The 18,094-nt window shown below is 49.1% G+C and overlaps 7 protein-coding genes across 7 annotated transcripts; 3 read left to right on the top strand and 4 right to left on the bottom strand.

Annotated features, from left to right (window-relative positions):
- Positions 1–268: 268 nt before the first annotated feature.
- PG985_010525 (uncharacterized protein) lies at positions 269–589 on the bottom strand (the record flags this gene model as incomplete). Its single annotated transcript, XM_066830293.1, has 2 exons — positions 269–403; positions 521–589. The coding sequence occupies 2 exons, from the start codon at positions 587–589 to the stop codon at positions 269–271; spliced, it is 204 nt and encodes a 67-aa protein (XP_066680975.1).
- Positions 590–1,672: 1,083 nt separating this feature from the next.
- Positions 1,673–2,710, bottom strand: PG985_010524 (uncharacterized protein; the record flags this gene model as incomplete). Its single annotated transcript, XM_066830292.1, has 1 exon — positions 1,673–2,710. The coding sequence occupies one exon, from the start codon at positions 2,708–2,710 to the stop codon at positions 1,673–1,675; it is 1,038 nt and encodes a 345-aa protein (XP_066680974.1).
- Positions 2,711–3,439: 729 nt separating this feature from the next.
- Positions 3,440–4,132, top strand: PG985_010523 (uncharacterized protein; the record flags this gene model as incomplete). The annotated part of the gene is made up of 2 exons (XM_066830291.1): positions 3,440–3,907; positions 3,956–4,132. The coding sequence occupies 2 exons, from the start codon at positions 3,440–3,442 to the stop codon at positions 4,130–4,132; spliced, it is 645 nt and encodes a 214-aa protein (XP_066680973.1).
- Positions 4,133–5,208: 1,076 nt separating this feature from the next.
- On the top strand, positions 5,209–6,261 carry PG985_010522 (arad-like aldolase/epimerase; the record flags this gene model as incomplete). Its single annotated transcript, XM_066830290.1, has 3 exons — positions 5,209–5,488; positions 5,564–5,794; positions 5,879–6,261. The coding sequence occupies 3 exons, from the start codon at positions 5,209–5,211 to the stop codon at positions 6,259–6,261; spliced, it is 894 nt and encodes a 297-aa protein (XP_066680972.1).
- Positions 6,262–8,829: 2,568 nt separating this feature from the next.
- Positions 8,830–10,298, bottom strand: PG985_010521 (heterokaryon incompatibility protein; the record flags this gene model as incomplete). The annotated part of the gene is made up of 3 exons (XM_066830289.1): positions 8,830–9,027; positions 9,114–9,607; positions 9,671–10,298. 3 exons carry the CDS (start codon positions 10,296–10,298, stop codon positions 8,830–8,832), a joined length of 1,320 nt encoding a protein of 439 aa, XP_066680971.1.
- Positions 10,299–10,926: 628 nt separating this feature from the next.
- PG985_010520 (uncharacterized protein) lies at positions 10,927–12,120 on the bottom strand (the record flags this gene model as incomplete). The annotated part of the gene is made up of 1 exon (XM_066830288.1): positions 10,927–12,120. The coding sequence occupies one exon, from the start codon at positions 12,118–12,120 to the stop codon at positions 10,927–10,929; it is 1,194 nt and encodes a 397-aa protein (XP_066680970.1).
- Positions 12,121–16,501: 4,381 nt separating this feature from the next.
- PG985_010519 (uncharacterized protein) lies at positions 16,502–16,921 on the top strand (the record flags this gene model as incomplete). The annotated part of the gene is made up of 1 exon (XM_066830287.1): positions 16,502–16,921. The coding sequence occupies one exon, from the start codon at positions 16,502–16,504 to the stop codon at positions 16,919–16,921; it is 420 nt and encodes a 139-aa protein (XP_066680969.1).
- Between the last annotated feature and the right edge of the window lie 1,173 nt (positions 16,922–18,094).

The raw sequence follows: 18,094 nt of genomic DNA, 5'->3' as shown, positions 1-18,094 counted from the left end.
AACACCAATAAAAGGAAAGAAGACACGACTTTCAAAAACCAAAGCCAGCCACACTGGTTACGATGGGAGAAGAATTACTTTCATTTCTAGCTCGCAACGCCAGTGTCACGTAAAAAGGATTGTCATCCAAGTCGGAGATATTCACATGTTGAAGCGTCCAAATTCTCTCGACCCCCCTTTTCCAACCAGCCGCCCTATCTGACGGGCCCCCTCCCCGAAATCATGCCCATTCCGCCCCGTCCTCTTGCGCAAGTATTCTTCCTGTGCTCTATTCGGGGTTGTAACGCTCGGTAGGGCACTTGCGGCCGCACGCGTAGGACTGGCAGTTGCCCCAGCAGGTGCCGATGTCGAGGTGGGTGTGGATGCCGTCACCGACCTGAGCGTCGCAGATGGAGCAGCAGTGCTGTAATAGATCAGAGTTGGTTGGCCATGGCTGGAAAAATTGCATGATGAAAACGCTAGGTAGGCTAGGGTAGAAGAAGTGCATGGTGGAAACAAGAAGTCGGTCTTTTTAACGTACCTCGCACTCATCGAGGGCAACGACGCCGAGGGCGGCGGCGAAGATGGCGGTAAGGATGGAGAAACGCATGATTGCTTCTTGAAGTTGAGTGGATAGCGTCGAGGCGAAGTTGTTGGTCTTTGAGTGGGTGGAAGTTGATCGATTGATTGATTGACTGTGCTGGAGAGGTGATCATTGCTATTTTGGACGGGTGAGATCGTCCTACTTATACATGATGAAAGTGTAGACATCTTCTTCCAGCTCTGGTGTGAAGGCCCCTATTCGACGTGTGTTGTTGCTATACTAGCGTCACTTATAGGTGGTATTGCAGCCCTGGCCCCCTGTAGAGTGGGTCGGCCTCGCCATGGGGACTCGAAAGCTTATTTTCTTCCCAATGACCCGGTTCCCCGTCGGTGACGAGGATGCCAAGGCCACCGGTTGCCGCCAGCTCAGCCTCCTTCATTGATATGAGCGGCGATGGCAGATAGGGTTGAGATGGGATCTGATCTACATCGCGTGCCCCCTCGCAACCTGTGGCGGTCTAGATCTCAAGGGTACAGGGGTGTTCAGTTTCCCCTGCAAAATTCCTCAGTTGCGGAATGGAACCCACTCACCCACCCGAACAACATGCTACCATCTACTAAGTTCTGGGTCTGGGTTCAGGAAAAAGTTGGTAGCCGCAGATTGCTTCGAAATGCATCCAGAAGGAAGCGTGGTCCGGGACAGCTGCAAGGGTCTCCTGTTTCGATTCTTTTGGTTTGCGCGGGTCGTCGGAGACATAAAACTGTTGGCTCTTACATGGCGGTGAATGCCTTGCTTGAAATCGTCCTTGTTCGTAGAGGGCTCCTTTCCCACGGGAAGGGTTTCCTCAAAGTCCAACTCGATTTTCCCGCAGCGTACCCTTGGAGGAGTACCGCAAATGTTGCTGCTGCGCTTCGGTACAAGGAACATAGCAACCTTTGTCTGGCAAAGCATTGGTCGCTTTCTCTACAATTCAATTACCCACAAAGACCAGTGACTTCAATGAGCATATTGACATCATTGATTCTTTTCACTAAGATTCTTTCTACATGTTGAACGGATTGTACGACATTTACCCCGTCACACCCTTCAAAGCCCTACCTTACCTTACCTTACCTTACCTTACTTGGGTCTAGACCCATACGGAGTACTTTACAGAGTCATCCAATAATCCAAGTGCCCCATGAACGCCCCGTGGAGGTTGTGGACATTATCGCACGCCCCCTTGAGCAAAGTAGCCATGGTCATGACCTCCTTCAGCTCCTCCCGCGACCGGACCGCGGACCCCTCGCCCGCCGCGAACAGCGCGAGCTTGTAGATGGCCAGCTTCAGCTCCCGCACCGCGTCGACCAGCTTGGAGTGATACACATACAAGCTGTAGTCCTGCGGCTCCCGGCCCGCCAGCGACTTGAAGTACTGGCTGAACTCGACGAGGTCCAGCGGCACCGTCTTGAACAGCGCCGCGTACCGGATCGCCGCGTGGTCGAGGTCGAAGAGGAAGCCGGCCAGCTCGGCGGGCCAGGGGTTCCCGAGGGTCCAGCGCAGGTCGTGGTCCCGGCTCCGGAGACGGCCGAATTTGGTGGCGAGCGCGTCCCGCTCGACGGCGGTGTCGCTGACGCCCGGCCAGTCCATGGGGGCGCGGAAGGTCTTGATGGAGCTCGCCGCATCTTCCGCCACTAGGGGCGGGATGTTGGCCAGGATGGCGGCCCGGAACTGGTCTTCGTGTGTCTCGTGGAACTGGTGTTGGTGCGTCTCGTTGGTGATGTACCGCGTCGCCACGCACTGGGCCCACTTGGTCAGCAGCGCGATGAGCGTCGGGTGGGGGTCTTCTAGCAGGCGGTTGCCCAGGTGGTACAACATGGCGAGGAGCGAGTGCGCGTGCGTCGTGTCCAGGGTCTCGTGGTCGAGGACCTTGGCACGCTTGGCCATCAGGGTGGGCGAGGTGGTGATCACCCAGCAGGAGTCGCAGCACGTCTCCAGCTCGCGGCCCATGTCGGGCCTGTCGGACACCAGGCCTTGATGCATCAGCGCCTCGTAGAGCTTGCTGGTTTCGCCGTATATATCGTCACGGTGGCCGCAGATGTAAAGGAACCCGGTGTTGAATATGGTCGGCTCCTCGTGCCCTACCAAAGTCTCAGTCGAGGACCCTCCCGAGGATCCTACCAAGGTCTGTCGCGAGCGAGAAGACATCGTTGTTGCTTAGGCAGGTGATGCTTTGTCAAATAGCAATTGAGTTGCCGAATATGACCGACATCCGAGGTACCAAATCCATGTCCATCTTTTTATATCCACGAAAGCCCTAGAACAAATGTATTGAGTGTCAGGGACATACCCGCGATGTTTTGAAACAGCGCAGTTGTGTGGCTAGAGACCATCTCTAGAACAATGCAATTGACTAGAGAAACCGAGAGCATTGTTTGTAATAAACGGGGAGACAAAGGCGTTGTTAGATGCAATAATGGACGCTCCCAGAAGGATTTCATTCGATAAACACAGTGAACCCCCATTAATTACCAAAGAGGCTCTCTAGGATACAAGAAGTGTGGGAGACAACAGTATACGGGCCTCGACGTTGGGACATCACGTAGGCGACTTGCCTCCTTGGCAGATAATTACATCTAGGAATTTGATAACGCATGATGCGGGTCAGGATGTTAAGGATCCTTCAGAAGCCGGGTTGCAAAAATGTTATTAAGTAGGTATGTTTACATCTACCACTAATGCCAGACATCTAGCAAGATCGAATCCTCATAGGCGGAAGGATTTACCTGGTCCCATGCTCGCACCAAACCTCATACCGACGCAGCGTCACCTCATTAAACCGCAACACCCTCTCCAGCAGCAAATCCATAATCCGCACACTCCCCACCACCGCCCGGAGCTCGTTCCGAGTCGCCGCCAGGGGTGGTACGTCGCGTCATGGAACAGCGAGTAGCACTCCGTCTTGAACCTGTGCACCGCGTCCTCCAGCCGCTCGAGCTCGGCATGGACCTCATCGTCCAGCGGCGGGAACCGCGCCGGGTCCTCGTCCCAGTGCGGGGGCCGTATGCGGGTGTTAGCCTTGAACATGGCCGCGAAGAGCACGCCGGCGCGGGCAATGTCCGTCAGCAGGGGCCCCACGACGGCGGGCCACGGCCTCCAGGCCGACCAGCGGAGGCGGCGGGCGCGGCGGTCGAACCGGGCGACGGCGTGGCGGTACTTGCACACGCAGGCCTCGGGGAGGTAGTTGAGGGGCGTATCCGAGGGCGCGCGCCAGGTGTGGATGGAGAGCAGGGCGTCGTTGACGACCAGCCGGTGGATCGTGGACCCGACGGGCCGGGACTTGATGGCGGAGAGGAGGGCGTCGAGGTGCTCTTGGGGGTATTCCTCGGCGACGCGGGCGGTCCAGTAGGCTAGCAGGGACACGTGCACGGTGCGGGTCTCGTCGTCCTCCAGGATGCGGTCGGCAAGGCGGTACAGCATGACGATCAGGGAGTGGGACTGCTCTTTGGTCAGGACGGTGCGGAGCACCTGCGCTCGCTGGACGAGCAACTTGCCGTTGTCGATTACCTCCCAGCATGCGCCGCAGATTGTGTCGATGGGGCGGTCCATGTCGGGCGATTCCGGGGCTAGGCCCCTGGACCTCAGTTCGATGTAGAGCTTGGTGGCGGCGCTGCCTATGCTAGAGCAGCGGTGACCGCAGCTGTATAGGAACCCGATGTTGTGTATGGTTCTAGATGCCATTGTTTATCAGATAATGAGGCTTGTCTACGAGACAATGGATGCATGGGCATGTCATATCTAATCATGGCGTCAGGGATACTATCTTTTTATCTACGTAAGATGGCACAATGCGCACTTGGGAAGTTGCGAGAACATCGAAGACTATACGTTTTACTTCGCCGTTGTTCCTCTATATACTAGGTGTGTCTCTGTAACAGAACATTGTTACTTGAAATACGTTTCCCGTTCGGTAACAGTAGAGGAAACAAATCCATTGTTACCAGACACTCAAAACGGATCACTATTGGGACTCTTTGTCTCGAGGATCGCGCTCATCCTGACACGGATATTATTCGTTTTGAGAGATTGCTGAGACAGTTCTTATCTCTTCAGCAACGGACATTGCTTTGGCCTTCCGCTATGCGATGGCGGAAAAAAACACGTGCGGGAGTGCCAGAGGTTCTTGGGTTTTGAGTTTCGTTGCAAAAGCTTTGACCCGCCTCGGAACGTCCCGAGCCGAAGAGACAGGGAAGTAATTGACAGATGGTTACTCTGTCAGCTCGATGTCAGATCCCGACCGGACCAACAAAATGGCTGGATTCTGGAACCGCAGCATCATATGAAACTTTTCCGATGATTTGTTCTTCAGCATCGTGGTCCCGGATGGAGCCGAGGCGTCCATAGGAACCGCGGAACGTTCCGAACATTCGGGGAGGTTTCCGAATAAACCAACATCCATGCTGGAAGCTACAAGGATACCACAAGTTGTGACAGGAATGACCGAAATCAAATAGAGAGATTGATAAACATCGGGCAAGGAGTTACCGAATGAAACATGGTCCAGCCAATGGGGTGTAATGCTCGGGTGGCGGTCATGGGGATCGACGAAAATGCGGGGTTTTGTTGGAGACCAAATCGCAACTACATGCGACGAGCCTGCTACCACTTCTGTACAACAAGTCAAGCTTCTAACACCATCAATTACAATGTCGCCATCTGCTGTCAATGAGATCCAATCGAAAGAGAACGGACCCGAGGGCAAGGCCAAGACCGGCAGCCCGCCTCAGGTGCAGTCCATGGGCAAGACCAAGGATGGACGCACCCTGCGGGTCCGGAAGTACCCCGAATTCGAGAACCCCGAAGATGAGCGCACGTACCGGAAGCAGCACCTCGCGGCGGCGTTCCGGGTCTTCGCCGACCGCGGGTTCGACGAGGGCGTGGCGGGGCATATCTCGGTGCGGGATCCCATCTTGACGGACCACTTCTGTAAGCAGGACAACCCAAGCCAACCCAACGACAGCATAAAACCGATTCAGAAACTGAAATTGACGTTGTCAATAGGGCTTAACCCCCTCTCTATGCATTTTTCCCTCATCAAGGTCTCGGATCTGATCCTGGTCGACGAAGATGGGCTGGTGGTCGAAGGAGACGAACCCATCAACACGGCGGCCTTCACCATCCACTCGGCCATCCACCGCGCCAGACCCGACGCCAACGCGGCATGCCACGCCCACAGCGTGCACGGCAAAGCCTTCTCCGTCTTTGGCCGAGAACTGGAGATGATTACACAGGGTAAGTAGCCCAGCTATTATTAGAGATCTCCGTTTCCCCATGTCATGCACACCCCGCTTACCACACCACCCCACCACCAAACAGACTCCCTCCGCTTCTACAAAAGCCACGCCATCTACGACTCCTTCGGCGGCGTCGTCGTGGACCGCGCGGAAGGCGACCGGATCGCGCGGGCCCTGGGCCCGCACAACAAGGCCGTCATCCTGCAGAACCACGGGCTCCTGACCGTGGGCCAGACGGTCGACGAGGCGGCCTTTTGGTTCCTCAGCCTCGAGCGGACCTGCCAGGCGCAGCTGCTCGCCGACGCGGCCTCCGCGGCCGCCACGGGGTATGAAAAGAAGTACATCGGCGAGGAGGAGGCGCGGTACGCGGTGCAGGAGGTGGGCGGGCCCGAGAAGGGGTGGTTGGCGTTTCAGCCTTATTATGATGAGCAGGTGGCTAAGACGGGAGGGTCCTTCTTGAAATGAGCATGGATATGGCTATGAGATTCATGTTCAAGGAGAAGTTTTTGATACGATAGTACGATATGCCTTAACACTTCAGTAGCTTGCATAGGATTTCTACTACGATATATTTCTAGGGTGTAAGAGACGTTAGTTTGGTGGCTTGGAGGAAATTAAAATCATCATATGCTCTATTCCAGAAAGGTTTCAGCTCTCGCAGTTCGTTGGCTCGGCCCGTTCTTAGGGCGAAGCCATAAGACAACACTTAATCTACTGCTAACGGCCACCGGAAATGATTAGATAATACGTGAAAACTCTGATAACAAGCACCTAGCTTTCGGCTATACCATCTTAAAAAGGATTAGTATCACATGTCTATATCATGTTACACAACGAATTCTTCATGTGTCCTTTATTCAGCGTCCCTGGATCTAGGGGCCAGCGAGTTGGCGGCTGTCTGCGGCTCAGTGCGATGCGCCCGAAAACCGGTTTTCCAAGATCGAGTAGCCGCGTCAGCCGGTTTGTGGTAAGACAGGCGGATAAAGTAATGAGCTCCATCTTCCGGGACTGACGTGGTACAGCACGAATGAGTCTCGCCACGAGATTCTGTAGCTGAATTTGATCTTGAAAGATGAAGTTGCTTGAGTGATTACAGCAGACAACGCTGACGGTTTTCACCACGTAACGCGTTCGGCGCCCAGTCGCTCTGCTGGTACCAGCTTGTCATCCGCGGCTCTTTCTACTCCTAGCAGGCTAAAGCAACAGAATTCGGATGACCTCTAGTACTCACTCACGAGACATTCCCACGAGCAAATTGAATATTAACCAAAACAAAATGCTACAGAAACTCAGTCCCTTATATCTAAAGTGGAAACTATTCAATGATAATCACGTAGGGTGCGTTCTGTTCATCGTGACCCGAAAGCGTCCTAGCTGACTCTGCCTTCGCGGTGCTAATACCAACGTGATCGAATAAGTCCAACAAAAGATCTCCTTGCGTGCCTTCACATTCGAAGCATCCAATTCGCGAAAAATGGTGTTTCCTTGCCGGGCAGCGTTGAAGAACAAGTCCTTCTATAACGAGGGTTGAATTACCATATGCATACCCAGTAAGTACTGGAAGCAGGTACACTGAGTTGGTGCTCTGATCTGTTTCTTCAGTTGCGCAATCCATGTGAACAAGAACCTTGATAGCGATGTTCTCTCCTAGTTCAAGTTGTGGTAAGAAAGGCTTGTGCCTCTCTTCGCTGCTAAGTTCCACGGAACCGTGGAGAATGAAAGCACATCCTGATGTCAATTCTCCTCCAGAAATGGGGCCATATTGGTCTAGCCTTAACGGCTTCTTTTTTTTTCCGATTTATATTAAGGGTTTTTAATAAAAATGAAAAACTTATAAAAAGTAAATTATTTTAAAAATAATAAACTTAAAAATATTTTAATAATTATAACTTTTATAGATTAATAAAAGTTTAATAATAATCGATAATTATAAAATTCCTTCTTTAATTCCGGTTTTATTTCTAGTTGTTATTAATAATTTAACGGATTATATATAAAAGGCTATCCTTATTTCCTTTATTAATTATTTAAATTAAGTCTTTTATTTAATATAGTTATATATTATTTATTATATAACCGTTTAATATTAAAAAATACCTATTATATTTATTTATTATAACGATGAAAATCTTTAAAATTAATCGACACCGAATATATTATAAATTATTTAAAGAAATAAAAAACGATTAATATAAAATTATTTATTTTAATATTATAAAACTTTAAAAAAAAAAAAAAAAAGCTTTAAAAGGATATAAAATATATTAAATATAAAGTTATAACGAAGTTTATATTTAAATTAACTTTTTATAATATATATATTATCGGTTATAAATTTCTTTTAAAGGAAATAATTAATAATAACGAAACTTTTTTTATTAAATAAATTAAATTATTTAATAAATTTTAAAATAAAATAAATAAAATTAAAAGCTTAATTTAAACCCTTTTCTTTAATAATATTTAAAAAAAACCTTTAAATTTAAACGTTAATTAAAAGGTTTAATAAAAAGGATAACGAATAAATCGACTAAAGCGGTTATAAATTAAACTAGGGTTATATATAGTAATATAAACTTAGAAAAAAGAAAGGAAAAAAGAAAGCATTATATAATATAAAGTTAATTAAGTAATTTTAAACCTTATCGATTAATAATATATTAACACTTTTTATATAAATATAAACTTTTAAACAAGTACAGTTTAGCCTTTTACTTAAAAGGAGGCCCTAACGGCTTGGTCCAGACGTTAACTGGGTGGATACGTCGTTTTATCTCATCAAATATGACTGAGAAGTGTTGGTGAACTACCTGTCCATTGATAGAGGCCCAAGACCATGTTAGCGCCTGCCATAGTGGCCTTCTTTGCTTTGGTTGCTCAGTTGTTCTCGTCCATAGGAGCTGCTCCACTAGATTTTCTCGCCACATCCCGGCAAGGTATTGACCTCCTTTGACTTCACCCTGACGTGATGCAATACCAGACAAAGCCGGAAGCCGGTCAGAGCTATGTGTCAGAATGGTACCTGAATAATGCTCAACCACCTCGGTCCAGTTCCATGGCATGTCTTCTGGGATTGAAATTGATGAACCGTCCGGATCCCGCATACCATTTAGGCTGATCTCCGACTCGAAAGTTGATCTGCATTCCCAGAAGAGGCCATGGGCGTTGCAATACAGTGTCCTTGACGAGAGAAGCCTCTCTTGGAAAGCCCATGAGCGCCTGGCCAATGCGCTATCTGTTGTAATTGCGTTGTATGAGGAAGATTTGTAGAAACGCTGTCTTCTACAATGCTGACCTGTTGTGATGCGGACACTCACGCCACTGATGTCATTGATAGGCCTTTCGAAACATCCTTGATGCGCATTGGCCGCAGATGACGCTGCAATCGTGACCTCTGATCCCCCATAAACGGAATACATTCGGCCCGCCTCGAGATGCCAATCCCTTAAGTCACCCTGAATGATGCAAAGAGCATCAATCCATATATAAGAAATTCCCAACCCACGCGCAATAAAGATTGCATCGCGGAAGGTTTTAGGAAGTTGGCAATCCGGGATTGCGATCATAAACGCATCAATCGTTTCAGAGGTAAGCATAATGAATGGTTCAAGGCCCCAACAGTAACTCAAGGCGGCGTATGCCGGAACTTGTTCCATCTCGTCCGTCAGCATCAACCTGATATTCCCATTGCCAATCGAAATAAGTCTAGTAGGAGCGCGATGCTTTCTATTGCTGCGACAAAGCGAATGGGTGAAGGAGCATTCACGCAGCCACTTTTGGACCGTGGCAACAGGTTTGATCTCGCCAAAGTCTATTGTATGCTATTAGTGATGTGAAGAGTGCCGGTAGTTGTTTTGAAGACACTGGGACGTACCTGATGGTTGCATAGTACTAGATAGGAATTTTGTGCCTTCAAGCTCGTTGAATATATGACCAGTGGCTCTGTCAGGGAAAGATAAACCCAAATATTCCTCCATTGGAACCCCCTTCGCCTTGCATTCTGCATTTTTGACCAGATGAGTGTTGTAATTTTTACCCAGGGCCTGCAGACGCCCTTCGATCTTGCGAATCAAGTCGAGCAACGGATTTGGCGTAGTCGTGAAAAGCGAGAACAAGAAGGCACAGAATCTACACCCCGACTTGGACGATGCCTGGAGTTCCAATGTGTTCAAAGTCCGGGAAAGGTATACCGGACCAATAAGCTCGCATGGGTCTGTTGGACCCAACCCCGTGTCCGGCCAGTGATCAAACCGGTCCTGGCATTTGGTGCAAAAACCGTCAGCAACTTCTACGGAAGTAGCCAAACCTTCAATGCGACGCTCGATTTGATGATAGTTGAGTTTGTCTGTCTCAACGACTGTGATCACACTACTTGAGAGTTTGATACGTTTGTCTTCCATATAATCTTCGTGCCATGACCGCAGCTCTTCGATGGTCAAGCCGGAATCAGCAATAGGCTCTTGTTGTTGGCAGAGCAGCTCCGGAACGATGGTGCTACCCATTTTTTGTGTTGTTATGCCGGAAAATGTATGTTAGCACTGGCCTTTAAACCAGAGTATGAGATGCCCAACTCGGAAAAGTTGGAAACGCAAACAATAGTCCAAGGTAACAGCCAAGTATCAGCTGCTCTCGTCCTGGGTAAGAAAGGGTGAGAAAGTCGGGGAACTCCAGGATTGAAAGTCGGGGAGAGAGCGGGGAAACAGCAACAAGCCGATAAGGCTCCCGGTCGATTTGACGAATTAGACCAACCGTATATTACTGTTGCGGCTGAGCTGCAGGAGGCGCATTTCGTAAGCACAATTGTCCTGAGGCTCATTGGCCACTCAAAACACTGCCAAGGACAGTAGTCACAACACATGTCACAGAGTTCAGCAGAGGCAAAGGTTGTTTGACCACCATAATAGTATGTACATTTCGTGGGTAAAGTTTTAAGAGTTAGAGAGCGTATATACAGATCAGCCACCATCAATCATGATCCACATCCATCACACAAATACGTATAGCTTGTCGTACCATTTTAGTTTGTAAAGTAACCATCTTGAGTTGTTGCAGGGGGGGAAACCATCCATCCTAGCTATTTGTCACCACAACAAGTAGCTTAGTTGTATTGTCACCACAACAAGTAGTAGCTTAGTTGTAGGGGTTCTTGCCGAGGCACTGAGCGTACTCGGCGGAGCAGGTGCTCATGTTGGCGTTGGGGACGGCGCGGCAGGCGGAGTTCTCGGTGTCGCAGGTGGCCTTGCAGTTGGCGACCTTGGCGGAGCACTCGGCCATGTTGGCGTCGGGGGCGGTGCGGCAGTCGGTGTCGAGCTGCTCGCAGTTGCCCTGGTGGACGGCGGAGCCGGAGCTGGAGGTGGGGGTGCCGCGCTTCTTGGCGTAGGGGTTCTCGCCGAGGCACTTGGCGTAGTCGGCAGAGCAAGCAGACTGGTTGGCACCGGGGGCGACGCGGCAAGCGTCAGCGTCGGACTTGCACATGGCGCTGCAGGCAGCCTTCTCAGCGGAGCACTGAGCCTGGTTGGCACCAGGGCCGGTACGGCAGCTGTTATCAGCCAGCTTGCAGCTGCCCGAGCGGGCAGGAGAGCCGGAAGAAGACTCAGGCTTCTGGAACAGGGAAGAAGTGAGCTTCTGGGCGGGCTGGGTGAGGGGCTCGCCGACCTCAGAGTGAGGGGCGGGCTGGGTAAGGGGCTCGCCAACAGCCCAGTGGGGCTCGTCACGGGCCTCGGGGGCGGGGAAGTAGACAGCGTCACCAGTCTCGGAGTGAGGGGCGGGCTGAGTGAGAGGCTCGCCGACAGCCCAGTGGGGCTCGTCGCCGCGCTTGGAGTAGGGGTTGTAACCCAGGCACTTGGAGTAGCCGGAAGCGCACTGAGCCATGTTAGAGTTAGGGGCGGAGCGGCAGGCGTCAGCGTCGCTGGAGCACTGGTCCTTGCACTCAGCCTTCTGGGCGTTGCAGAGGCTCATGTTGGCGCCCGGGGCGGTGCGGCAGGCATCGTCCTTGTAGGTGCACGAGTCGGCGTGGGTCTGGAAGCGCTTGGCGACGGCGGACTGGGGCTTCAGCGACTCCTCGACGGACTTGCCAGTGCAGGCGACCAGGCGGGAGACGCAGTCGGCGTGGTTGGCATCCGGGGCGGTGGAGCAGCGGTCGAAGGTGACCTGGCACGAGCCGATGCACTGAGCAGAGGCGATGGTGCACTCGGCCGAGGAGAGGCCGTTGTTGGCAGTGTACTTGCGGCAGACGCTCTCGCTGCTGTCGCAGGTAGGGCCGGCGGGGGCGGCGACGGCGCAGTAGGCCAGGATGGCGGCGGCGATGGCGTTGGTGAAGTGCATTATGGCGGTGATTAAATGTGTTGGTTTTGTGGGGGTTTTTTTTTTGGAGGGAAAGTGTTTTGTAGTTGGAGTAGAACGAAAGTCGTTATTTGGAAATTATTAAGGTGGTATGGTATTAGTGAGTGGTGTGGTGATGATGGTGGTGATGGTGATGGTGATGGAGGTAGTAGAAGATCTTTTCAGCGCGGGATCATCGTTCGCTTTATAGAGAATGTCGCCGTTGCCAGAATCTCAGCTGCCCCGTCGAAAACTCCATGAAATATCGTGGAGCTCTCGTTGGAGGCATGATCGGCACATTCGCTGGTGCCGGTGGAGATGAACGGGGGCAGAGCTTTTCTGGCTATTATTAGACTTCGACCCAAGCATTGCTTTTGACCGCTCGTTCGCTCCATGCGCGCTCGGAAGCCGGTCTGTGAACGGGCTCGCCAGCAGTGGCAATACGTGCAACAGTGACAGACTTACCAGTCTCTTCGCTGCCTCATCTTTGAAGCAGACAGCGCAACTCACGATGATGTTTGTCGGCCTGTTTCGCTGAACCGACCGGAACCCGCGAGCCGGGACAAAGGCTTAGCCTGATGGCAGGCTAGGAGACGGCGCTAGAAAGTGTTGAAGGCTTCTAGGGCGTTGCACCACCAGTAGCTGCCGCGTGGCTGAGTCTAGAGGAACATGGAGAAATGTGACGGACTGGCGGCAAGGCCGGGACAGCCTGCCATCGACGGCTGCCAGCTCATGCCAAGCCTTCTCCCCTAACGCCGTATTACCCACAGCCAGTGGAGCCAGAGCCAGGAGAGCAAGGGCGGAAGAGACAAAAAGACCGGAAGAACTGGAATGCCGACAGCCTAGCACGCCTAGCCAGCATTAACACGGGCGTGACGGTTTCATCGCGCTCGCATCACTCGTGCCGTTCGGGGGGATTTGATGGAATAGGGCAGGATGGGCCCAGCAAGTCAAAAATGGCCAGGGTTGCTAGTACGAGAAGGCGGAATTGCTGGGCGTGATTGGCCGACGACTGACTAATGGGTGGAACCGGCATATGGTTGCAACTCCACGGCAGCCAGGTATTTGGTCGGCATATCAGGGGTAGCGCAAATTGCAGCGGGTCTCGCTCGTGAACACGACTGCCAGCAAAGGCCGGGACCCACCTGCCAGAACCCCAAGCCCCTTCCAATAACACAAATCTATCACCAGTAGACCAGCCTGCCAGCCCATTCTGTTGAGGCCGTATTGCCCTGTGGGTAACGGGAAGCTGGATCTGGTCTCCCCTCCCCACAACTCCTGTCGCTAGTCACTTCCTTAGTCACGACCTATCATTTTATACAAGGGCGCCTCTTTGCCAACGGCTCCAAGTCAATCTTGTACATGAAATAACCATCACACCAACTAGGTAATGATCAGTGCATATTCCCGGTGTTGCTCTGGAACCCTCCGATGTAGGCCCTGCCGCTTTTTCCATTAATTAAGAATGAAGGTAGGTTGTTGTCATTGTCGGGATAGACAACAAACACGACGGACACTCAGATTTGACGGGCAGGTTTGGGCTGAACCTCTCGCCTCTGTCGCTGCCCAGCCGTCCTTCTCAGAAAAATTCTTTCACGCAAGTCATCGACCTGCAAAATACGCTTTCGGATAGCGCCTTCCCGTGTTGTGCAGATCAAGATCCGAAAGGGCGGGATGGCCCAAGGCTGGTAAAATCCCACATATATAACTGGGCTGCCCTGAAGATCATTCCCACGATAGACTCGATATTTGCCGGATACGAACGAGGCCACGCTATGAATAGACTCAGTACCAAAAAGACGTTCAACTTAAACGAGAAGCCATAGTGTGCCCAATAGTACGCATTTTTCGTTCCTATTGAAAGGGGCCGGCGTCTGGCTTGTGGTGCCTGGCACCCGCGCCCCCCATCCACAGCTGGGGTTCCACTGTGTGCTGTTTGCCATGAGGCGACGAGGCGACGAAGGGCAGGTGGTGACCATGACCCTATGGGACAGCAGTGATACCGGGATGCGAAATCCCGTATCGGCATCAACATCTCAGAAAGAGGAATCCCACCCGTAGGGCAGTGTTGCTGTCGGCAAATTGCACTTGTGGCTTAGCACCGCATCTCCACAGTGGCGGCGCGATACCCATGTGACTGTCGTTGCGATATCTTTTACCTACTTCGTACTTGGCTTAACTGACGAGGTCATACCAAACTGCTAGGTATGATTGCAGTCTGCAATCTTGAACGTTGTTTTCCATAGTGCCACAGGATCGATTACAGTCACAGTTTAGCTATAGTTGCATTGATATTGCTTCGCTTAAATCATCCTGCGAATTGGAGTTTAGAGTTGATTGTCGCTTATTGACCAATCGCCGTCCAAGGCAACCCTGCTGATCAGGATTTCTGGCTGAATCTCGAATGTGACTGCTTCCCCGCATCATTCGCCCGTAGTCTCTGCGAATTTGCAACAGCGGCGTTATACACACTGCGCGAGATACATTGCTCGAAGTTGTTCTAGCCGACATCTACATCGCGATCAGTTCAATTCGTCATGGCACAACAACCCACCCTTCTTGGGGTCGCTGTCGTCGGCGTCAGAGGTGTCGGCAAGACGGCTTTGATCGAGAGGGTTTGTGCTATGATGGCGCCACCTATGAAGCATACTCTCTAACACAGGCATATAGTTCTGTTACAATGCCTTTTGGAATCCTTGCTCGACATCCACCGACCTTTACATGATGGATGCTCATGTTGATGGGTTCGATTCAGTCACAAAGAAAGTGTATATTGATCATAATGAGTACGCGACAAAGATCATGGACACCACCGCTTGGAGGCAAGACGAATGGAGCCAGCTAGATAAGTTCGACATACGTAAGGCCAATCTACAATCCTGCGGAGGTTTCATCTTGGCTTTTAGCACCAGCTCCAGAGCCTCTTTCGATCATATCAAAGAAATCTACTGGTCGGTTCAGGGAATCAAGGTGTTACCTGTATTGTCTAGCCGCGCCGGCGGACGCGGCTCCTCGTCTTCTTCGCCGCGGATGGTTCTTGTGGGAACAAAGACCGACCTGGTCGCGGATCGAGAGGTCTCGACGAGCGAAGGCCAAATACTCGCCCGTTCTCTTGGTGTCCCATACTTCGATGTATCTGCCAAGCGGGGAGATGGTGTAGACGAATGCTTCTTCGCTCTATTTCGAGTTCTCAGGGGCTATGGTGATGAATGGGAGAAAGCCAACTCTTGGCCCAAATCTCTAGCCGACGATGATGGCAATCATACGTCTGTCTCTTACACCCCCAGAAGATTCGACCATATGGCGTTACGATATCTGCCGGAGAAACAATCGAGCAATAGGGATAGTGCCACAACCTGTTTCATCGACGCGCTCGACCAGTGGCTAAAGTTCGGCGGAACCTACCAAGAACGTATCGAAGAATATGCGCTCAGAGATCTGGCGCAAGAATTGCAGCATATTCCCCCTTGGAAAGTTTACGTAGCCGATACCTATTCGCAACCTGGACCATCCCTACTGGGCGGTGTTCAGCATTGGGTCGAGGCACAGACCGGCGTGCGATGGGATTGGCACCCTTTGCCTTCCCATCCTCGGGAGTTAAGCTACACAGGCAGGGAGGTCATGCTAAGATGGGTTTGTGTAAGTAATGAACCAATCCAGACACATTACCCGTCAGCTGATACTTCTTTTACCCGGCCAAGGCATGTGGCGATGAACGATGGGCTGTAGTGCCTCTAGCCTTTTTAGACAGAAGTTTAAGAAATCATGCTTTGTCGTCACAAAGCGCAGTGGCTGTTGGGACCGCACCCCAACATGGCGGTCGTGTTTCTACCAAGCCACCGAATGCATCTGGTGCCTTGGCCAGTAGAAAACTCGCCAGGCCTTCCGACGCGTCCACCTATCCGACACCAACTGGGCTTTCTGCGACATCCGTCAAGTCACGTTCCGGGTCACGTGTCAAACCGACCGCTCATACAACGGTACCATCTCGAACATGGGTCATCTTACTTGTACGACGCGATCGCAACGACTTCCGACTGAGCCATCTTGATGCCTCCGTCGGTTCTTGCCACGACTTCTTTGCGACGCTGAGAACGACATACTACAGCCTGCGCGGGTGGAGTAGGTCGTGGTTCAGTGTTTAGAAATATTCCCACTGCGATTTTTACATGGTATGTGATTGACGTTTCATATATTACGTTACAGTGTGGGCACTCGTTTTCGATGACAACTGTCTACACATGAACATTCGTAGACCAGAAATTTCTAATTTGTTACTGCCTATATCTAGTGCGAGAAATTCGAAGAGAATGAGGTTTCTCCAACCCGAAAAGACAGCTTTCCGGAAAGTACCGATCCTTCTTATATATTCGTACCGCGACCCATGGACGTCATCCCTCCCATCAGCAAGCACGAGTTCTACCGCCGGTTTTACTCGTGCCACGAGGGCTCGAAGAGGTACCACCTCCACCACACCTGCAAGGTCCTACGAGGCCACTCGCACGACGTCCTCCACCGTCTCCCCAAACGGACGCAAGAGCTGGAGCTAGGCGGCGACAAGCGAGAGCGCTTCTGGGGGATCTCCTCGCGGGAGAACGTGAGCCTGCAGCGAGTCCTCCTCTACAACCTCGTCTGCATCTTGCCTGTTCTGGCCTTCTTCTTCGCTTGGCTTTTGGGCACCGGCTCGCCCACGGACCTGCAGAGTGCGAGTGTGCCCATGGGTATGATGGGCATCTTACTGACCTTGTTTTGGGCCCCGTTCCTTGCCACTCTGCAGTCAGGAAGTCGCGGCGAAGAGAGTTAATCGGGGATGTGCGCCGTTGCATTAAGACTTCCATCCAGTTACTTTGGCTGGTCGTTTACAGGGCTTGCTTAAACGGAGCGACTATGGTTACGCTATAAGTACCTACGGAAAATATTAAAACTACCTATTATATTTATAAGTAAATATAAGTATTTAATAATATTTATAAATTATTTATAAATAAATTATTAAATTTATAAATAATTTATAAATAAATAAAAAATATTAAGTTATTTATAAATTATTTATAAATTTAATATTATTATAAAAATAAAATAATTAAAAAATAATTAAAATTAAAAATATAAAACGTTTATTATTTAATTTAATTTATTTTATTTTTATAAAAATAAATATTAATATTATAATGAAAATAATATTTAATATAAATACTTTAAAATATAATATAATTTATAATATATAATAAAAATATAAGGGTTATTTAGCGTAATTTAAGTATCGAATCTATCGTTAAATAATTATATAGGATAAAGTTTATATTTATTCTTTTTTAATTAAAAGGGATAAGCTACGGATATTATATAGCTTTAAAGGGGCTTTAAAAACCTTTCGAGTTTAGGCTTATTTTAGTATTATAATAATTATTTTTTTCCTTACGAATAACGGGCCTTTATAATTTTAAGTAATATTAATTTTAAGCCTATAGAAATTATAAAGTATATTATTATAAAAATATTTTATTAAAAAACCCCGCTTTAATTTTTTTATAAAAGAATTAAAGTAATTTATTTATAATTTATTTTAATTTTTTATATAATAATATAAGTTTTTATAAAACGCTTTATTTTTATTGTTATTTTTTTTAAATTTCGTAATTTTTTTAATCCTATTTTTTTCACTTTTAAATTATCGTTAATTCTTTTTTTTATAATAATAAAGTTATTATTATATTTAATTTTATTTATTATTGTATTACGGTAATTTATGTCGTTAAAAAATAAGTTTGAGAATTATATAAAAAATATTTAAATATAATTATAATAAAATATAAAAATATTTATTATTTTTATATTAATATTTAAACGTATAAATATAAATTTAATTTTAATAAAAAGTTATTCTTTAATTATTTTTAATATTCGTTTAATTTATCGTATTATAATATTTCTAAAAATAATTCCGTATTTACGTTTAATTATTATAATAATAATA

Source organism: Apiospora marii (genome assembly GCF_038362585.1).
Source record: "Apiospora marii strain CBS 49790 chromosome Unknown utg000007l_segment0_segment0, whole genome shotgun sequence".
Lineage (NCBI taxonomy): Eukaryota > Fungi > Ascomycota > Sordariomycetes > Amphisphaeriales > Apiosporaceae > Apiospora > Apiospora marii.
The sequence above is the reverse complement of the archived record's forward strand: the minus strand, read 5'-3'. Positions and strand labels throughout refer to the sequence as shown.